Source organism: Ischnura elegans, chromosome X, assembly GCF_921293095.1.
Source record: "Ischnura elegans chromosome X, ioIscEleg1.1, whole genome shotgun sequence".
Taxonomy (NCBI): domain Eukaryota; kingdom Metazoa; phylum Arthropoda; class Insecta; order Odonata; family Coenagrionidae; genus Ischnura; species Ischnura elegans.
Window position 1 is genome coordinate 58,233,771 of NC_060259.1, and position 22,629 is coordinate 58,256,399.

Sequence of the window (22,629 nt, forward strand, 5' to 3'; positions counted from 1 at the left end):
GTGAGAAATAATCTTCCCATATTTAATCCTCTCGCTACTGACGTCAGAAATGTTCGGGAGTAGGTACGTTTCTTGACCCGGGAGACGAAAGCCGAAAATTTCCGTCATGATATCCGTCTCCTCGCTCTCCCCCTATTATGACAGTCGCTGGCACGCGCGGACCCGGCGAAAAGGGGCGCGGGCTACCCTCGAAATCTGGGAGCAGGTACCCGGATCACTCGTTCTGGTACCTGCTCCCTTACACCTCTTCTGTGTGCCGTTATGTTACACCTCTTTGCGGTAAGGGTTTGCAATGGTTTATTCAGTCATTTTGCGAAATAAATATTTGCTCCTTTCTAAAGGAATATAAACCCACCAATAAAATATAAACCCGCACCCACCATATGCATCGTCCATCTCTCAAAAGACGAATTCTTTGTATTTTGAGAGACGGGCGATACATAAGGTGGGTCCGGGGGGCGCGCGTCCTCCCTTTCGGGCCAGCCCACATTGTCGATCATTGCAGAACCACAATTGTAACTTGTTTATATCATTAAGATGACATTGTCTTGTATATGTGTAAACATAATTAGTTTTTTAAATAAAACTTTAAGTTACGTGCTCCTTTTTTCAGACATCAAGGTGCGAGATCGCGGATATATCCACGCATATGCGTGGTCTTCGGAAACTTGGTATTACAGCGTAGCAGTACGGAGCAGTAGAAGTATGAGTACAATCACGTTATCGCCGCTAAAAAGATCGCGGTCTGGAATAGGAGACTCGTCACGATTCCGGAAAGCAATATAAAATAACAGACAATGTGCGTGAATAATAATAGTATTTGATTTGCGTAAATTTTGAGAATAACCAGTAATCGAAGGAAATATTTGGATTATCCGTGTTTTCCGATTATTCGTACCGCCTCTCCCCATCAGTACCCTGGATAATCGGGAGTATGCTGTACATGGGACCTTGGGCCACATGCCTCACTTGTGGCCCAACTCGAGATTCTCCTTACCATCGCATGCCAGCATTTTTGAAATGATAGTGCTATTGATACCTGAAAAAAGACCAAATACTTTTCCTTTCCTGTTACCATTAAAAAGGCATGATATTATATTGTTTTTTTGGAGTTTTTTTTTATTTAACACGCACCTCAGCTTACATACAATTTGTCTATTCTAGTATTATTTATACTTTTTTTTTTCACCTATGGGTGCATTCATCCACTTCAGTTGCCCCGTAAACAGCACAAGTTTGGCTTTTTACGGAGGGGAAAATTTAACAATTCACAATGAATGGTTACAAACTCCCATGTCCTACCTACCCTGGTGGGACTTGAAACCACGACCTTTGGTTTGGTAGTTGAGGACTCCACCCCTCCGCCACCGAGGTCGACAAACCTTGTTGAACGAATAATACTACCGGAATAATAGGTACGTAAGTACTTAATAAACGAATAACAATGCACAATGTATTGTATCTTACAGGTAAATTATTACGGTTATAAAACGGCAGTTTGTAAATCTCATGAATTATAAAGTATAAAGGCAAAGTATTTTTAATTAAAAAATGCCTTTTGAGGGACATATTGAATAAAATTTCAAACGTTTCATTCAAATCTCAATTTGAAAACGAGGTGCAAAAAAAGGAAGCATTGAAGTGGTCACACGGAATTACTAATACTTTTCCTTTAATTTTTTGAATTCCCTTAGCTTGTACGGAATGATTAATTTATCTTACTTTAATTTTTTATGCAAAAACATAGGGCTAAGGACGCTATTAAATTTTACAATCGATATCTCAGTCACTCTTCTTAAAAATACTTATATTAAGGTGGCAATGCTGAATAGGCAGCATAAGGATAAAAGTATAAACTTAAAAGGTTGCAACCCCTTAAAAATCGAAGAAACCTTTGAAAATATCGATGGTATCGATAGTATTACCTGTATTACTAATCGTATCGTTTGTGTCACAGACCGGTTGTTGATTATGTAGACTTGAAATCAATTGTTCAATGTATTTCTCATTGTGTTATGCGCTCTCTGAAGTAAGGCGAGTTGATTCTAAGAAATGTTTATCAAAAGAAAAGGTTGGTAGATTGTATCGATTGATAATTTCATGCTATAAATGGACACATGATGTTTTTTGTGCTCTAAGCTGTATTTCATAGTAATGTTATTGTTAATTTGTGGTGGTTTTCCCCCTTTATCGTACACATTAAATATCTGTTCTATTACTATAATTCTGAAGTTCTAAGTTTCAGCTGATATTTTCGTAAACATGGTATGTCATTGAATGTAATGACTTCGTTTGCTCCCCCCAAATCTGTTGATGTATCTTTTCTCGTCCATATTTGAGTAATATCTTTGTTTTGATATTTAATTTTGCGTGCTATTTGGTAATTTAATGTAGGTGCGTATTTTCGTTCCAGCCTTTTAGCTTTTTCAGCCGATTGACGATAATATAGCATTAAGAAATTTTGGCCATACGGCTTGAGAGATGACATCTAATTTGGATGAATATAAGAGAAGCATGCGTTTCTTGACTGGTATATTGTGTTAGAATACAAAGTTATTTTTCCTTATTTTCCATTAGCAGTGAGGATAAAGCATTCAAATGGACGAGGGTTCACAAATTCCGGATGTGGTGAGGAAGAGTGACTTGTCTTCATGCCAGATGGGATTGCCTGCTGGGCATACAGTTGAACCGGCTTCCAATGACAGGCATTGCTTTTCCTCGCCAAAAGGGGGTGTATCCCCAGAGGCTTCCAGCACAGCAAGTGATTCTCCCACGCCAACCAACAGTGCTGCTACGCATTGGCATGGATTAGGTTAGTATTTTCGTTTTTTTTCAGAAATGGAATAAACTATAAATGATCCTAACTATCTAAATTGCGTTATCTGTTTTACCTTGGAAAACTTGAATTTTTAGAGTTTCCAATTTAGTCATTGTTGAAGGACTCCAAAACAGTGGTTATATTAAGAATGGAGTGCATATTTACATAGGAATGAAATTAAAGCTGTTGATTTCATGATGATTACTGATTCTGGTAATTGCTAGTGTGCTTAATGTAACCCTGAGAAACCTGTTTATTTAATCCTTCATCTTTTTTACGGCCATGTATTTGAGTTAATTGATGTTCTTATCTAATGACAACTACGTGACCGGTTGATCGGTGATACTATAATGGGGAGCTCTACTGTACTAACTCTGGCTTAAATAGAAAATATCCCTTGTAGAAAGTCTTTTCTTTTTAACTCATATTATGAATGAAAATAGATAAGTCTCAATATTAGTAGTGAACAGTTGAATGTATATTCAAATCTCCCATTTTAAGTCTCCGATGTTCAGTGCCTGTTCAAGTTGTGCAGTGCTCACTTTGCATTTTTACATTTGTGTCTGGTACAAAATCTAGCAATAGGTTTTTGGGAAAAAAGTTTGGAAGATATATGTGTGTATTCTGGGTTTTCAAATCATTGTATAAAAGGTGTGAGAACTTTTCAGTAAATATTTGAACACCTTTATGGTGAATAGAAACTGTAGCTGTTACATATTAATGTTGACAGTTGACAGCCTCTCAGAGAACTAATTATTGAGGAATATGCACGGTGGTAGATGCAATAAAAAGACTGTGCTTTCACATGAACTACATATTTATTTACACATTTACACGACCATGGTTTCAACGTAAGACGTCATCATCAGGTGAACTCTGCAGAGGTCTATCACATCATTTTATACCAGGCTAGGTGGGGGAGGGAGGAAGGTAACTAGGTTGAACGGATTGATGAACAGAGATGAGGGAGGGGGAAAGAACTTGGTCGCACGGTAGAAAAAAGTTAGGGGGAGGAGGCTCACTTAGGGAGGGTATGGCAGGTGGAGTGGGGGTTCAGGTGAGAGAGAGGCCAAAGGGTTCGTCACGTCGTTAGCCGAGGAATTTAGGAGTGGGAGGTTTAAAAGAGGGGAGTGGGAGTCTTGCAAAAAGTCGTTAACAATGTTTTCATTGGAACATATATGCTGCAAAATTTCCATCTTTTCCAAAGCGTCTAATCTAGGAATTAAATGAACAAGCAGTGGAAGAAATTTATGGATCCCAATGGCTATGGTTACATATCGAGTTGGAGCCACTTCCAGGTCGTGAGTTCTGGGTCTCTCTGAGAGCCAGAGTTGCACCTGTTCTCATGGTGGGCGTAGAGCTGCAAAATTTGGAGCACAGAGCCATTTTCGTAGACGATGGAGCCAGAGCAGTGCGTTGACATTTGTTCATAGGTGGGCCATAGGGAGATGAGGAGATCCTTATTTTAGGATGGGAGAGGGGAAAAGTGTTGTTCTATGTAAGTGGAAGGATCATATTAGTGCGATCATGCCCATATGAGTACAGCAAATTAAAATATATGCTATTAATTAAGAAAATTTCAAAGTTTTTATTGTTTCTTTGCATTTTAATGCAGGTGATTGTATAAAAAACGTAAGTATTCAATCTGTGTTACTTAGCGAATATTTCCGACATGCCTGGTGCAGAATCGGCTGAAAAAACTTTAAATCACAACATTTATCGCTTAAATAGTGTTCAAAGAGGGTATGTGTTGCAGGTTGCGTATGCTCAACATAAATGGACCTGGCGCCACCGCGGGATATCAACCTACAGGAACAAAATTTTTTCTCTATTCATTTGGTACCTCGGGCTACATTTTGACATACATATGTCGAACTTTGAATTTCGAAAAAAGTTATTTGATGACCATCCTTAATATAAACACTATGTGAATTCCTTTCACTTGCCATTTTGCGATATTGCCTAATGGTTAAATCTGACGTTTTTTAAATTTAGAAACAAATACTTTCATGTATATCATAAATTATTTATTAATTTAAAAAATTATTTATATTTAATTTCATTTTGTTGTAACTTGTTAAATTCCTATATATGTTATTCCTATACTGGTTACTATCACAGCACCGAAAATCTGGCAAAACCCAAATTTGGCCTCACCCAAGTCCATATATTGCTGGATTCAGGGTTCTCAACTGTACTGGAATCTTACATTAAGTGCTCCATGCAGATAATATATTGTTAATTTTTTCTTTAAACTGGCCTTAAGATGACATTGTGTGGGGGTGGACTCTCCTCTACCTTAAGTTATGAAGTCTACCATCTACCCTTAGGTATGAAATGAATTCTGAGGTGGAATTGAAGGAGTGGACATGTTGATGATTTTGTTGAGAATTGATTGGGCATTCTTAGCAATGGCTAGTGTTTTCAATTTGTTTTATAGGTTCATCTCATTAGAATAAGTAATTTCTCTGTCTTCCGTTGTTCTACTAACTATCAAATGGGTGAGGGACCTGGTGGTTGTGGTGGCTAGAATGTTGGCTACTCCCCACCCTATGGGCCCAGGTTCACACTCAGGCAGTGGCAGAGATTTCTCAGAGACTGCCCAATCCCTGCTCGTAAGCCTTTTTGGAGGAAATTTCAAGTATGACACGCCATCCGTTGCATGGGACATTAAGCCGTGGTTCCCTTGGTACTCCTCGCTGAGTTGGCTAATGTAGACCCCATGTTTATCTCTACCCATCGGTTACGGTGCAAATGACCTGAGCTATCGGTTGCCTCCTTCTAACACCATACCAATCAACAAATGAGTTCAGATTGTCTTTGTTTTAGCATCCATGTCATCCTATGCTGTCAATAAATTACTCATTAAAAGATAAATTACCTGTTTGCAGTGTGTGAAGAGCAGCGGCAGCTCCTTGGTACCGAAGAGGAGTCATCAGACCGACACAGCAGCGAGGATGATGGCGTTGAAAATGATGATGATGTGGAGGGCGCAGATGTCTGGAAGATCACTCAAGAGCAGCGGGAATATTATTCGGCTCAATTTCGCTCCTTACAGCCTGATCCAATGGGGCTTGTTGCCGGACCAGTTGCCCGCCTATTTTTTGAAAAGTCTCGCCTCCCTGTCTTGGAGCTAAGGAAGATATGGTGCGTGCATGTTTTTGGACTTCTGCCCTTGCAGAGTTGACGACGATCAGCTGCTGGAAAAAAATTCTTGATTTATTTTCAAAGATTCTTCATTGTTTAATCAATCCTAATTAAGAAAATGTAATTAACGATCTTTAATTACATATTTCATATTGCAAATTCACTATTATTGCCGTGGCCTCGCATGTGGTTTAATAAGGGAACAGGAGATTTCGTCGCACTCGGGCCTGTTTACGCCGCGACAAGTCAAGGTCAAACTGGAGAGAAAGGGAATATTAGAAGTGAAGGCAGGTTCGGTGGTCTAACATATTTCGCATAATTCCAATTGTCCCGATGATTCACATTGAATAATCTCTCCAAATTTGGTTGCAATGAATATTTATCTACATGGATAAATATCTGTTGTTTGCATTGCTTATCCTGTGGAGTACTTGTATGACCATGTAGAGGATCTAGAGCAAACAGAGATAAATCTCATGAAAGACGGTACGAAGGATTTGTTTTCAAGAACCATGCATCCATGGTAACGTAATATGCCTTGCATGGTAATGTGATCATGGATCCAGGATTATTCTATGTAGATAAGATGCATCATAAGACAGTGTGGTAGCAGAAACTATATCCCAGACATCGCACCAAATAGTGATAAGGTTGTCATCATTTGATGGGGAGGTTTCAGAGTGATATAATGGAGCAGTGTCTAGAAACCAGTCTTTTAATTTGTTTTGAACTAATATCCCTGAATTGGTAAAAAAATTGGTGCTTATTAGTGATTTGAAATTTTAAAAATTGGCTCAATGATGAAAATTTTTCCAAGCCATGGAAAAAATTGTAAATAAAACCAAGAACCCTAAATATTGCAAAAAACTGAATTTATACATAAAGTCTAGAGATGGGTCAAATAGCACATTTCTTGAACTTGAATATCGAATTCGAATATATTAAATCATTGCTCGAATATTCAAATACCTCGAATTTCGAATACCTCGAAAACTAGAATTGCGCAAAGCATATTAAACGTATGTTTCTTCTTCTATTTCACTTGATGAATGTATAAATAAAAAGGTATATAGTAGAACCTCGATGTATCGTTTTTCAAAGGGATGGACGAAAAAAAAGATGAATGCAGGAGTGTTTGACTAGGTTGCCTATGCAGCAGGAAACCAAAGATCTTGGCGAGTAATTGTGATTTCCTTTAAAGGATTCAAACAGGACCAATGGAATATTTTGATTTTATGGAACAATTTGGACATATAGTTGATTCAAATAACATCGCTTTCAAATATTCAAAGGGGGGACACCACCTCGCGAAAAAATGATTGCATGCCATCTCGGCATTTACACTGCTATGATGGATTTCTGTCTGATGTATACATTCTTATCTACCAAACGCCATTTCAGTGGCACACCCATCTGATACTCGGCTTTATCCAACTCCTTATTTTCAACAGGTAGCTCGCTTTACCTCCACTCCTGCTGTCAAGTGCTTGTGGATAATCTGAGGTGTTTTGCAAAATACATGCACTTCTCCACCGGATTTTCTTCTTCTTCAATTATTTTGAGTCCATCTTGGAAAGTTCTCACGAGATAAGCAGATGAATTCGAATTGCTATCAGGGAGAAACCAAATATCTGAGAAAATATCCCTTCGTCTGTGACTGTAACAATAGAGATTTATAGCACAACACATAAATTGTAACTTGATGTATGTTTTCGGAAAAAAATACCCCATCAACTTACGAGAAGCTCATATGCGAGGATATCGAGTTCCGCCAGAATGCTAATTGTAAGTCTCCATTGTATTTTGACTTTCATTTCCTGGCGTAAAATGCTTAAATGATGTCAGAAATACGTCGCGTTTGGTCTTATTCCTTTTTAAATTACGCGCACATTACTAATATTTCAGTCCAATAAAGGTGTAATATCAATTGCCGAAAGTCATAGTTTGACAACTTTTGGGATAATAGATGATTCATCCAGCAGTTGACCTCCTGAAATGGGGAACTTCGAAGCAGGTGGGCAGAAAAAGGTCTGTGGGGGAGAAAGAGGGAAGGGTGAAACATGAATCTATTACTCTCCTTTAACTTGATATTTTATTTTAAAGCTTTTCATTCATGGTCTTCGTAAGACGAACCCTGTGCGAGCTGGGGCCTTTTGTTTGATTTGAGAGAGGAGGAAAGCGTCGGGCCGGCCGAGGAGCCGAGGGCTGATGGATGGAGGGGGTAGTAGATTTTGGGAATTGTGCTATGTATTTACTGTCCCACAGCACTGAAGTTCTCCTGCAGGGGGAAACTGGGGATTTTCGGATTTTTTCAACCGATTATTTTTGGTTCCCCACATCGAACTCTTTTCACCGCTCTAATCCGTGTATTTGATGTAGTTTGTCAACTTGCCTATAAGGCGCTGCATGCACTAAACGACTAGAGCTCTCTACATTTTTCCGAGTCAACTACCAACGACGTGCATGCGACAGTGTATGGCGCAAAATTCAAAGTATGCAAGGTATTCGAGAGCGTATCTTTAGCCTAATTATTCGAGATCTCGAATATCGAATACTTTCTAGTATTCGAGGTATTTGAGTATTCGCGGATACATACTATTTGCACATCTCTAATAAAATCACAAAAATCGAGGGGCCATGGTGATCGTACATTGATAGGTAGTCCATAATGAGTACAGTTGTGTTGTTCATTGTCAATTAAGGTATTTTCATGTAATTCTTGCGCTATACCATACATACTAATGTGGGCTTCTACTGTACATTCAGGATTTGGTGATAATCAAGATTTGTGAGAAAAAATACAACCCCAAGGTTTATCTAGTATTTAATATTAAATTATCATTGTCATGATGTATGTGTAAGGCTTTGAATCAATGCCCGAAAAAGGTTGATTTTAACCTCAAAAATTATGTAAATTAAAATCTCAAGTATGGTGGGCACCCTCAATGGTCCAAGTGTTAGTCTGAAACTTCAGGATAGCTAAGATGTTTTAGATAACTGTATCATGTATGCTGGAAAATACATCCCAGACACCATACCAAACAGTTGCATTGCACACAAGTTGTCTGAGAGAAAACAATGCGGGATTTCTACTTGCTGATCATGCGGTATGATGGTGCATTTGCATTGTCACTTGTTGTTATATAACAGGCCTCTGATGTACTTACAGGATGTTGGCTGATGTCAGCAAGGATGGGGCTTTGTCCCTGGGGGAATTCCATACAGCTATGCACCTGGTTGTGTTGAGGAGGAACAAGATTGAGCTGCCAGACTCCCTTCCCCCCTCCCTTGTCCCCTTGCCCAGCCTCTCATTGGCAAGCTCTATGGTCCCTCCTCCGTCTGCTCCCCATCATATCAATGCACCTGCCACCGCGCAGCAGCCTCATCCAAAAGCAGTGGGCCCACAGACAGGTCACCATGAAGAAAGCCCTCCCAGCTTGTCTCCACCTGGTGGTGACTCCTCATCTACCCCTCAAAGCAAAGAAGTGAGTGTACTTTGAAAATTATTGAGCAAGGGGAAACTTATTGCTATCAAATGAGGATAGTGAGTGTTGAGTTGAGGAAAGGATTAGTAAAAGACAATGTAGGCAAAAGGTAAGACGTAATGTGGGTTTTCAATGCATATTGCTGACAACTGGTCTAATGATGTTGCATAAATGATTGGAATAGATAAGTTTAGCTACTAATTGCCTGAAGATGGGAAATCCAAATTCTAATCAAAGCTAGAAGGAAAAATATCTTCTTTGGTGAAACTTAAAGTTAATAATTGGAAAAGTTGTTATGACTAAAAAACTTTTCCAATCAACTGGACAATATGGTGCTTTTCTCCCTGGAGATGGGAAATTAATCGTAACTGTCATAGTTATTTTTATAATAAAACAACTCTTTTTTGCTATAAAGACATTTGTAGAACTTGTGTATTGAATTTCATAAATCAAAAACAGATGAAATGGTCACAAGGCCACAATGCTAAGAAGTGGTAAATTGTAAGAAATTTGCTAAAACCCCAGAGACATTCTACTAAACAGAACCTCAAATTATGAGCTTCAAGGTACCAAAATTTTCAAACTTTATAACAGGGAGTTTTTATTCCTTTGTTGTGGGTTGTCAGAATCTAATGTAATTCTCTCAGAATCATATTAAATCACATTCTATACCCAGTATTTAAGTAAAAATGGGGCATATTTTGAATACATATATGCAGTGATGACCTTAAGCAGTGCATCACAGTGAAGGTCACAACTGTGCATATCTATTTTGAAAATTTTAACTATCCATCTGAGGCATTGAGGTATGAAACTGATTTATATACAGCACAGTGATGACAATCTGATGATTATTAAACTAACCATGACATTATCAACAATTGCTAGAGGTCGGTGAAAGTGGTTTTATTTTTTGCTAAAATTCATTTTAAAAGTATGTGATTACAGTGGAACCTCGATCCATCGTTTTTCATGGGGATGGACGAAAAAAACGATGAATGCGGGAAACGATCGATGTGGGAATGTTTGGCTAGATTGCCTATGTCCCAGGAAACGTAGGATTTTTGCATAATTATGATATACCTGAAAGGATTCAAACAAGATTTTAGCCAATTACAGGAATACTAGTATTTTATCGAGACACTTAGGTCATCTTGTTGATTCCAATAATATCTCTTTCAAATATCCTAAAGGAACACGCCAACTCGCTAAAACATGTTTGCTCTCAACTCTGCATTTACCCTGCTATTATGGATTTCTCTCTGATGTAAAAATTCTTATCCATGAAACGCCATTTCCAGTACACGTATTCACGATAGCAATGTGCATGTTATGCCTAAAACAACCGCTTTCTCCGGCGCAGTGATTGGTTGTGAGATGGATCACATAGGCCAAAATGAGTCAATTATTTGTAATTTTCCTGTCTAATAAATATATTTTTCATGTAATTTAGGCAATGTGTAAAGTGTGAACAATGTTGCGTTAATCGTCAGCTGCACGCCCACCTGAGCCTCGGCTTCATCCCACTTATTGTTTTCACCAGGTAGCTCGCTCTACCCCAACCCCTACCGTCATGTGCTAGCGGACAGCCCGAGGAATTCTCCAATATTCATGTGCTTCTATCCCGGATGCTTTTCTTCATATTCAATTATTTTCAGTCCATCTTTTAAAGTACTCACTTGTTTCTTCAGAAGGGCCATGGTCTGAAGACAGATAAAAATAAAACTAATAAAAATGAAACCTGACTTTCTTAAACCCACACGGAAAACACTCGCTAGTTTGATGTCAACCCACCCTGGAAAGTACGGAACGAATCATGCAAGGTGAAGTTTGGAACTGATGCTATCGTCGTACGCAGAACATACTGCAGAGGGTGAAGCATAAACATATGACTGCGCCATGAAACTTTTTGTCATAAACAGAAGGCAACTTACACATTCTTTTCTAATTAGCGTAACGCCAGATGAGTAGATGAATTTGGATTGTTAGTAGGGAGAAACAAAATATCTTGAGAAGATATCCCTTCCTCAGTAACTCTGACAAGTGAGACTAATAGTATAACTTGATTTTAGTTTTAACTTATTGATAACTGATAACCTGTTTTCGAAAAAATGCCACATTAACTGCTGAGAAGCTCTGCTACAAGGATATCGAGTTTTGCCAGAAATCACCGTGGTATTTTTCCAGCTGTTTCCTCACTTTAAATGCTTAAATAACGTTAGAAATACATCGTGTTTGGTATCATTCTTTTTTTAATTATGTGCACATTTACAAATATTTCAATCTAATAAAAGTATAATACCAATTGCTGAAATTCATTGTTAGACACCTTTTGGGCCAATAGGTGATTCATGCAGCAGTTGACCTCCAGAAACTGAGAACTTTGAAGCAGGTAGGCTGAAAAGGTCAGTGGGTGAGAAAAGGGGGGGGGGCATGAAACAGGTTTTTATTGTTCTCGTGTAACTTGATATTTTTTTCGAAGCTAAGGTCTTCGTAATACGATCCCTGCACAAGCTGGGACCTTTTTTTTGATTTGTAGAAGAGGAAAGCTTCAGAGTGGGGGGAGGCGAATCATGATTGGAGAGAGATAGCGGATCTTGGGAAATGCGCTGATGTAACTATCCCACGGCAATCAGCTTCTCCCTATGGTATTTCAATCTCCTGGGGAAGATTCAAACTGTCTCTGTCGTATTAGCCACAAATAACACGTTGTAAACACTTTGTCTTATTTTGTCAAACGATGGATGTGGGAAAATTATACGTCGGGACTGCGATCTTCAAACGATGAATCCAGGAAAACGATACTTCGGGGGACGATAGATGCGGGAAAAAAGTACATTGCCTTTATGGAACTTTATTTGGGACTAGGAATGGCGAACGATGAATACGGGAAAACGATCAATGCGGGAACGATAGATTGGGATTCCACTGTACTTACTTCACTAATATTATAGAGAAAGCAAGAAGAAGTTCACTGTGAACTCTTCACTCTGTGAGGAAGGCTAGAGCAAAAGTTGACCAAATAGTACTGAAATGTTTTCAGTTTCATTGCATTGATTAACAATTACAGTATATTTAAGCTCTTCCTGCTTCTTTTACCCCATAATTGGGATGTATTCTTGGCGAATACGATTGGCAAATGGCAAATCCCCACTACCCTTCATGTATGTACTTCGAAAGGCATTCCTGAATTTTTTGTTATCAAGTTTCTCTAGACTTATTCCAGCATTTAAAAATGCTTCAGTAGTAGCTACAAAAAACTCTTCATTCTCCTCCTTCACTTTCTTTGACTGAGTGACTGTCTGTTCAAATAATAGCTGTCGTTTGCGGATCCCCTTTCTTTTGCACGTTTACGCGTATCTCTGGCTGATGTCCTTAAAGTTCTTAAGAGTTTTTTTTCTCACAGTACGGCTTAGTGAACTTTTATTCATGCATGTAATAGATCTCTAAAGGAATTAGGTTCACTTAAAAATACAGTGAAAACACAGTATAAATAACTGGATAATTTGGTCTTCTTTAATTCAAAATATTCCTTAATTTGAATATTTATCTTGGTCTCTTGTATTTTGTATTCAAACAATGCTAAAAATTGTGGATAATTTGAATTTTATTTATGGTAATTCGAATTTTTGGTGTGTCAAATTAATCTGAGACTCAAAATATTTGTGAATCTAATGGAAAATATGCTTTACTAGCACTATTGTCAAAAGGTTTGCGTTCGACAAAATGTGTGCCAGCATAGAATCTGATGACTCACCCTTCCACGACCGTCTGCCACGCCGACCGTTTTAACCCTGGGCAGTATCCAAACAAAGCCGCGTCATCTACAAGGTCATTGTACCCTTGCACCCTTCCTAGGTGTTCATTAAAGTACTTATATTTCAAGAGTGTCAATTTAATAAAGAGTTTTGATTGGAAATATGAATTTTATTGTTTTGGACCTATTAGGTAAGGACTTCTTTAATTCGAATTTTTGAATAATTCGAAGTTTTTAACTGGTTCCTTGATGTTCGCATTATCCAAGTTCTGCTGTACTTAGAAATTCAAAATTAGAATGGTGTATAACTAATCTAAATCATTCTCAAATACACCGGAAGCAAATATATAAGTAACTAATATTAAAAGAAGCAGAATAATTTTTGTTATCTCAGAAAAAAACACAGAAATCTCTGTGACTGGTTCTTAGTGTTCGGCACACAAAACACCAAGATCTCCGTGATTGGTCCGCAACGTGGTAAATGTGTCTCTGAAACTGTTGTGTTATATCTCCTGCCATTCTATTCACCTTGCTATTGCTATTTTTGGAACTTTTCTGTCCCCTTGAAAATTTCTGGTAATGCAAGTTTTAAGCTATTAAATTCTCTTGGAAAAAGTCACGGTATGTCCAGGTGAGTGAAAATGACGAGTCCTCATTATGATATAAGTTCCTCTGAAATATTATCCTTACAAAATTTCGAACTCTTTGTGAGCCTGTACCTTCCTGTGAAAGAGGGAATCAATGACACTACATATATGTTTCCTGAAATTGTCATTCAAAGAAAAAATTGCATCTTTGGCATCCTTATAGAAATTGGGGTGGTGAGTGACCTTGACTTATTTTCTTTGATAATAGGTTGAGCAAAAATGAGTCGCAAGAAGTCCCCTTATGAATATAGAAGCCGGCTGCTCCAAAGGTCATTATTCCCTTGCATATTTAGATGTTGGGGTGGTCATTGACCTTGAATTGTTAACTTAGAGATGTGGCTGAGTAAAATTAGTGAGAGAAGACCATTACAAACCCAGGATGATTGCACCTTCTGATGAAAGTATGGATTTTCTTGGCCATGGATGGATTATCTACCCTCCTTTGAATGGGGTAATTAGGACTGCAGTTAGGCAGCCATGCAGCCACTACTACTGGTGTGAGGAGTGCTAGTTGAAGGTTTAAACTTTGAGACAAAATTTATGAAAATCTGGGGCCCAATTTCCATGGGACATGAAACTTTAGGGCACGGAATAGGAGTTATCATAATTAACATATAAAATTAGAGATTTTGTGTGGTGGAGATGTCACACGCGAGGAAATATTTAGGCTTGGCCACATTAAGATGCTAGGGTAGGAATCAATCCTGTATTTTTGATGTAGAATTAAGGTCATGAAACCTGTATTATTCCTGAGGAATAAAGGTCATGAAATGGAGAAATAGAAACCATTAATATCTCTATTGTCACTTTGGGTTGTGAGTCTAATTGTTAGTGGTGGTGCTTACCTGTTGAGCCTGAAGTTGATTCAAGTCTCTCGTATGTTATTCCTTTCCAGGGCCAGGGTGTTTGTGTTGTCTTTTGGTAATTTTTACCAACGTATGATTCTAATGTCCAAATAGGTTGTTTTGAGGGATATTGACTAGTAATTTATGAATATATAGCATAGAGAGATACAGCTACTAAATTGCGTCTTGCAATTATTTAAGGCTTCTATACACTCTGATTTAGAGCCAAGGAAATATACTTTCCTGTGTTTACTTTTTTGTATTCTAATTTTTATTTTTGTAAATCATTGCTCCTATTTACTCTTTTCAGTGGACCAAATTTGTGGACTCACCCACCAGCTCTGTCTCATCTCCTGGGCCCAAGCCTGTTAACTTCGATTTCCATAAGGCAGCTGTGGAGCAGGTATTGTATATGCCATTTATTTTATTATCATATCACAAAACCGCCTTGAGTCAATGGTCTTCACAGTAATCATGGGGTACCACAGTTTTGACTGAGTGCAAAGTATGGCATTGCTTATAATTTTTGGAATTAGATGATCAATTTGATTTATTCTGGTATGTATACTTTAAGGGCATCATTTATCGTTTTCCTTCCATCTCCAAATTGTTATCTAACTTCTAGACACTCATGACTATTGGCAGATTATAATTGGGGAGAATGTTAGCAAAAGGTTATCACCGTGTAAACCAGTCATATTTATCATATCAAATATGAAGGAATTGGTTGAGTGCAACAATTCATTTCACTAGATTGGAATGCAGTTACTGAGAAGTTAACATAACCCGTAATAATGCTATTCTATATGAAGTCAATACATACTAATTCCAGAAACATATTACAGTAAAACACCTATGTTACAAACCTCCATACAGCAAAATTTTATGAAAACATCCTTATAACAAAGTCGTAGCCCTGGTCCCAGGCCCTTCCCATATATGTTAGATACATTGAGGAAAACCTCTTCAGAAGTGAACCTCTATTATAATTGTATCTTCTTATGGCAATGTCCTAACTTGGGCTCCACTTAGGAAAACAGTCTCTTTTCACTTGTTAATTATTTTACTTATAATTTCACCTCAAAATTCTTCACCACCATAAGATTGTGTCTTTTTGTGACCTTTAGCCTTGCACAGAAATCAGAATTAAAGAATGTATATGAAAATTCTGTTGGCATTAAACTTTATACACTTTTTTCTTGATTTTCTATAGGAAATTATAATTTTCTATGTGATGTATCCCTTTCATAGTGATTTAATGGGAAATGGGGAGAATAAAAAGTATTGAGTCCTTGCTGTGTATCTTTAATTTTGAGCCTGATATAAATGCATGCAATGATTACTTAATAATAATGTTAATGTTAATAACAATGTCAATATTTACCTTTTTTATATACATGTTATGTTTAAACTCCTATCTTCATGGTCTTTGCAGGATCCCAAAATTTTGCATCCTGTTCCTTTAAGAATAACTCCTGATTTACAAGCCCTGCCATCTGGTAATGATGAAGAGGCGGGCTTATCCTCTGCAGTGCCTCCACGATCACCACGTAAGACTGCTGATGCAATGAGTCAGGAGCATGCTCAAGGCTATTCAAATGCATCAGGGTCTGCTGGGAACTCGGCATCATCAGCAACAGCTTCCAGTGATAGGACAAGTCCAAAGAAAGGTTCTGCTGCTGTCTCGTCTATAGATTCTGGGGATATTCGTCCCATTCAGCGGCCCCAGCCAAAGAAGTATGCAGGTGAGTCAGAATCTCATTCTAACCCCATCCACTGAGTAAAATGTTTAGTCTCCGGGGTGTTGGAGTGTAAGAATTCAATGAAATTAATAAATGGGCTGATAAGTTTCATAGGCAATAACTAGGGAATAAGAAAGTTGGGCACCATCAAATATCATGAAATTTTTCTTCAACACACTGGAGAAATACGAATAATCAGAAAAAATTGAGCCAAGTCTGAAAGGAGTCATCCATCATTAGTGCATTGTCCTGATAGTAATTGTTTTACTTTTATTTTGGAGCAAATTAATAAGGCTCATTTGTGGCATGCTGACTAGTGCTGTGCAAGAGTCTTGTCTCAGTGGTCGAGACGAGAATTTCATTTCTCGGCATTGTCGGGACGAGACTCTCGGCACGGCGATAGTCTCAAGAGTCTTGACGAGACTCGAGTAATCTCGACCCTTCAAGACTTCTCGACACCCATCAAGATTCTCGGGAAAGGCGAGTATTTCAAATGAGGATCACCATCAGTCAACAATAGAGTTTAAAATGGTATCTTTTATGGATTTGTTAACAAAATAAAAATATTTCGCTCACTGAGTTGTCTTATGCATCCATTATTTTACTGTGCCGTCAAGTTGTAAGGAAGGATATCCTCACAGGTGACCTTCCCATCAAATTTAAATAGTCTCTCAACAAGTTAATGATGCAACAAGTTTTCCGATTTTCCTTCAAAAATGCTCGTGGTTATTGAACTTTTTAAACCACAGATCGGCATGGTAACTTTTCTGACTCTTTTAAGCCACAAGCGATTATTTTATGGAGCTGAAGCTATAATTCTGTTGAGGCAACTTCCATAGTCCATCTGCTATCAATTTCGATAATTATAACTCGTTGAGAGTCTATTTAAATTTGATGGGAAGGTCACCTGTGAGGATATCCTTATAACTTGACGGTGCACTAAAGTAATGAATGCATAAGGAAACCCACTGAAGGAACTATTTTTATTTTGTTAACAAATACTAGAACTGGGTCGAATAGCAGATTTCTCGAACTCGAATATCGATTTCGAATATTAAATCATTGCTCAAATATTCGAATACCTCGAATTTCAAATGCCTCGAATACTAAATGATGAATGCTGGAATGTTTGACTCGGTTGCCTATGCAGCAAGAAGCACAAGATTTTGGGGAGTAATTTTGATTTCCTTTAAAGGATTCGAACAGGAATTTAGCTGATTAATGGAATATTTTAATTTTATGGAAACAATTGGGCATATAATTGATTCAACTAACATCTCTTTCAAACATTCCAAGGGGACACACCAACTTGCGAAAATGATTGCATGCCGTCTCGGCATTTACACTGCTACGATGGATTTCTGTCTGATGTATACATTCTTATCTACCAAATGCCATTTCAGCGGCACGCCCATCTGATACTCGGCTACATCCAACTTCTTATTTTCAACAGGTAGCTTGCTTTACCCCCACTCCTGTTGTCAAGTGCTAGCGGACAATCCGAGGTGTTTTGCAAAATACACGCGCTTCTCCACCGGATTTTCTTCTTCTTCTATTATTTTCGGTCCATCTTCGGTAGTTCTCACGAGATAAGAAGATGAATTGGAATTGCTATAAGGGAGAAACCAAATATCCTGAGAAAATATCCCTTCGTCTTGGACTGTAACAATAAAGATTTATAGCACCACTCATAAATTGTAACTTCCAAGAAGCTCTGCTGCTCATATCGAGTCTCGCCAGAATGCCAAGTCCCCGTCCTATTTTGACATTTATTTCCTCGCGTAAAATGCTTAAATAAAGTCAGAAATGCATCGCGTTTGGTCTTGTTCTTTTTTAAATTACGCGCACATTACTAATATTTTAATTCCAACAAAGGTGTAATATCAATTGCCGAAAGTCATTGTTAGACACCTTTTGGGCTAATAGGTGATTCATGCAGCAGTTGACCTCCAGAAACTAGAAACTTAGAAGCAGGCAGGCTGAAAAAGGTCAATGGGTGAGAAAAGGGGGGGGGGTGCGAAACACATTTCTTTTGTTCTCGTATAACTCGATTTTTTTTCGAAGCTAAGGTCTTCGTAATATGATCCCTGCACGAGCTGGGACCTTTTTTTATTTCTGAGAAGAGGAAAGCCTCAGAGGGGGGGTCTAGTGCTGAATGGAGGGGGATAGCGGATCTTGGGAAATGCGCTAATGTAACTATCCCACGGTACTCATGCAGCAGTTGACCTCCAGAAATGGGGAACTTCGAAGCAGGTAGGCAGAAAAAGTTCAGTGGGTTAGAAAAGGGGGGAGGGCATGAGACACCTCTTTATTGTTTTCATGTAACTTGATATTTTTTTCGAAGCTAAGGTCTTCGTAATACGATCCCTACGTGAGTGAGGATCTTTTGTTTGATTTCCGAGAAGAGGAAAGCGTCAGAGTGGGTGAGGCGAGTGCTGAATGGAGGGGATAGCAGATTGTGGGAAATGCGCCAATGTTACTATCCCGCGGAACTGAGTTTCTCCCTATGGTAGTTTCATCTCCTGGAAGAGATTTAAACTAAGTGCCTGTCCTTATTAGCCATAAATGACACATGGTAAACACTTCGTCTCATTTATACGAAACCTGCGCAAGCTAGGGGCATTTTGTTTGATTTCGAAGAGGAGGAAAGCGTTGGGAGGAGGGCCCGAGGGCTGATGGATGGAGGGGGAAGCGGATTTTTGGAATTGTGCTACTTAGTTACTATCCCACGGCACTGAGGTTTTCCTGGGGGGGGAAACCAGGGATTTTCGGATTTTTTCACCCGGATCAATTTACGAACCCACGTCGAACTATTTTCACTACTCTAACCCGCGAATTTGATGTAGTTCGTCAACTTGCCTAAAACGGCGCTGCATGCAGTAAAAGACCGGAGTCCTCTAGATTGCTCTCTCAACACTACTTTCTCAACTTCGTAGTTATTATATGGCAATATAGAGGACTCTGTAAAACACTAGATTTCTCTTCATCTTTCCGAGTCAGCTACCAACGACGTGCGTGCGACAGTGTACGACGCGAAATTCAAAGTATTCGAGGCGGTACTTTTCGCATAACTATTCGAAACCTCGAATATCGAATACTTTCTAGTATTCGAGGTATTCGAGTATTCGCGGATACTATTCGCACATCTCTAACAAATACGTAAAAGATACCATTGTAAACTCTATTGTCGGCTAATAGTGATCCTCTTTTGAAATTCTCGCCTTTCCCGAGAGTCTTGATGGGTGTAGAGAAGTCTTGATGGGTCGAAATTTCTCGAGTCTCGTCATGACTCTCGCTCGACCCAGGCGAAAGACTCACCGCACCAAGAGTCTCGTCTAGCCAATGCCGAGAAATGAAATTCTTGTCTTGAATCCTGAGATTCTTGGGTGGTCGAGAGTCTTGCACAGTCCTTATGCTGATGTTCTAGAAATGATGCTGCTCTCTAATGCCTCACTTGATTAGTGATGCAACCAGGGACAGTGGTCTTGATCTTTTATGGACTTTTTACCATCAGTGCTCTCAGAATGATATTATGTGTGGATTGCAACCACCCTCAGCTGCTGCCAGCCTCCATCCAAAGATTTTGATAGACTAAAAAGGAATCAGCCATCCAAAGATTTTGACCCTTGTAGACAAAAAAGGATACCGATTTTCTCAAATCTCTATGTATCTGATCAATCATGATGATGAATTCTTGTGAAGCAAAAAATTTTTATCTCCTTAATTGTTGGAAATTTTAAGAGAAAGACAAAATTAGGAATAACTCGAGTTGGGTGATTGGCAAGCTCTAAAAGTTGACTGAAAAATCATAATAGTTAAAGCAGCTGGCAGATGTTGGATGATACTGGTGGTTTGACTGGCATATGTGATTTCAACAAGTAGAGAAGAAATTGGCTAAATGAAGTGGTCTGAAGAGGGACTCTAATGGAGCTTCAGGATTATACGTGAAGGATCTGTAAAAGGCAATGCTGGAGTGGGAATCATCTTCAAAAAGAGCACCTGAATGCGCACGAAAAATTTCCTGTAGAATATTGGAATGGGTAATTATAATTAAGATCAAGAATAAACCAGTAGATACCACATTGTTTGGCATTCCGGGTACAGACCATGAAGATAAAGGGTTCTGAGGGTGTGTACATAAATAATCGAGCAGGTTGGAGGGGAAGAAAATTTATAGGGTCATTCCTAATACAAAAACCTCAAATCAACCAGCGTTTGTCTGTTTCTCCAGCTTTCTCTTCCACTGAGTGCATCCACTCTGTTTCACATGTTGGGTTGACCACTTGATATGGAGGTTAGCTGTGATAAAAGCAAGTTGTCAAATAAACTGTCGTGGACAAAAGACAATGGTGTTCTGAGGGAGTATTGGTCTATCCCTGGGTAAGGTAGGCCAATCAAAAGATGCCAAAACCTGTGAAGAACTCCAGAATTGGTTACAAAAGACTGCTGGCTAATATTGTGGAAACTCCTTGTAATGAGTATGGGATATAGCAACAATCTTGATTTAGCGAGGGATAGCCAAGGAACCCTATGATTTTATTAAATAAATTTATTGTAGCAATAATGGCTTGATTCCACACCTACATCATTTGTATTTATGACAGGTTGACTGTGTATTCATACGCTGCATCTCTGGCATTAAGTGCTACTACAGCTGCAAGTTTTCCACCCACTACAGCATTCAAATTTTCATTATGGCCATATTATTTGTTAGCTCCTTAATTCATTACTAGTGTACGTATTTCATTGTTCATTAATTTTGTCCATGCCTTCTGTGATGTAAGTATGACATACCATTAAGATAATAATAGATGTTTCCAGGGCTAGTAATGCCTCCATAGGACAAATAAAACAAACTAGTTGAAGCAGGAGTTATGGTCAACCCAAGTGCGGCCGGGAAACTGGAGCCAACAAAATTTGGTTCATTTTTTGTCCGTCATCGAGTCTGTGATTGTTAATTTTTCTGCAGCAGCAGGTAGCAAAGTCAGTAGAAGTCAGTATTTGTATCCAAAAGTGCATGCTGCTGCTGCTTGTGGGCACTACTTCCAATGATATTGCATCAGGTTGCATGAACTTTGACAAAACTTAAATGCTGTGCTGAGTGTGGACTTCAATGTATCAGTTATCTTTCTATTAAATCAAGTTCCACACATTGGCACTCAGGATAATTGATGTAAATAGTATGCTTTTACATGCGTTAGTACTGGTTTTATTAGAATCCGTGATTCAAACTCCGTTGAAGTCAGCTATTTTGAAAGGCTCAGGTTGACCATTTGTAGAGGCAGTCTTACAGCAGGTGAAGATTATTTTCTCCTTTATTCTGCCGTTAACCTGAAAAATATGGAATTCCATTTCTCACATGCAACGATATGTATCCCCTAAAATTTCATCCTGCTCATTATGTGACCCATTGCATCCACCACACATCGTGTTAACTACAACATATTCAGAAAGATAGGATGAATGAATTTTTGAACGGTTTCCAAAGTTTTAGTTTCTAATATTCTGATGCATTGCCATAGCAAGCAGTAGTGACGTATTTGGAGCATCCAAGAACTCAGGGTAACAACACCACATAAATGTGCGTTTCAGTATGTGTCTGATGCTGGAACTGTTTAAGTTCGACTTCATAATGCCACAGCAAATGATGTCCAACATAATCACGTATGATTTCATGATAAATTGTGTGTATGATCATTATTGAATGAAATGTTTAAAAGTATGGTTAATAAGAGCTATCACGCAGCAATTTTTGCCTCGCAGCAAAAACAGGTGTAGTAATGCCTGTGGAGTGCTTTTTTGGGATCATTTAACTACCTTTGTTAATAACAACAGTTCACTAATGCAAGTGATTTCTCTGTTCCCAAGAGTTGTCACTATAATGGACACTGAATGATTCCCAGCACCCGCAGGAGTGGGCAGTAGCACTTCTTCATGTGAGTGAAGGTGGAGACTACAGTTGTCACCAGAGCAAAACTCATGTTTCTGTAGGATTGTCAACATTTTCTTATATGGCTGTTGTATGGCGATGTTGAAGGCAAGGAGAAACCACCATATAATTATTCTGAGCAGTTGCAACTACTTTAACCTATAACATAAAAGACATGATGGCATTCTTTTGAGGGTTCCCATGTAGAACTATTTTTCAATTATTTCATAATTTCTTTTTCCTCCTGTCAGTATGTTTT

General features: G+C 38.6%; 1 protein-coding gene across 1 annotated transcript in view; it reads left to right on the top strand.

Moving 5' to 3' along the window:
• Nucleotides 1-1,927: 1,927 nt before the first annotated feature.
• Nucleotides 1,928-22,629, top strand: part of LOC124171162 (ralBP1-associated Eps domain-containing protein 1) — a gene marked incomplete at its 3' end in the record, with an annotated part of 28,643 nt that continues 7,941 nt past the window's right edge. Inside the window, exons 1-6 of the mRNA XM_046550302.1 lie at nucleotides 1,928-2,071; nucleotides 2,578-2,812; nucleotides 5,710-5,965; nucleotides 9,135-9,450; nucleotides 15,010-15,102; nucleotides 16,135-16,444. Coding sequence (XP_046406258.1) covers nucleotides 2,599-2,812; nucleotides 5,710-5,965; nucleotides 9,135-9,450; nucleotides 15,010-15,102; nucleotides 16,135-16,444 — 1,189 coding nt within the window. The remainder of the gene's footprint in view (nucleotides 2,072-2,577; nucleotides 2,813-5,709; nucleotides 5,966-9,134; nucleotides 9,451-15,009; nucleotides 15,103-16,134; nucleotides 16,445-22,629) is intronic.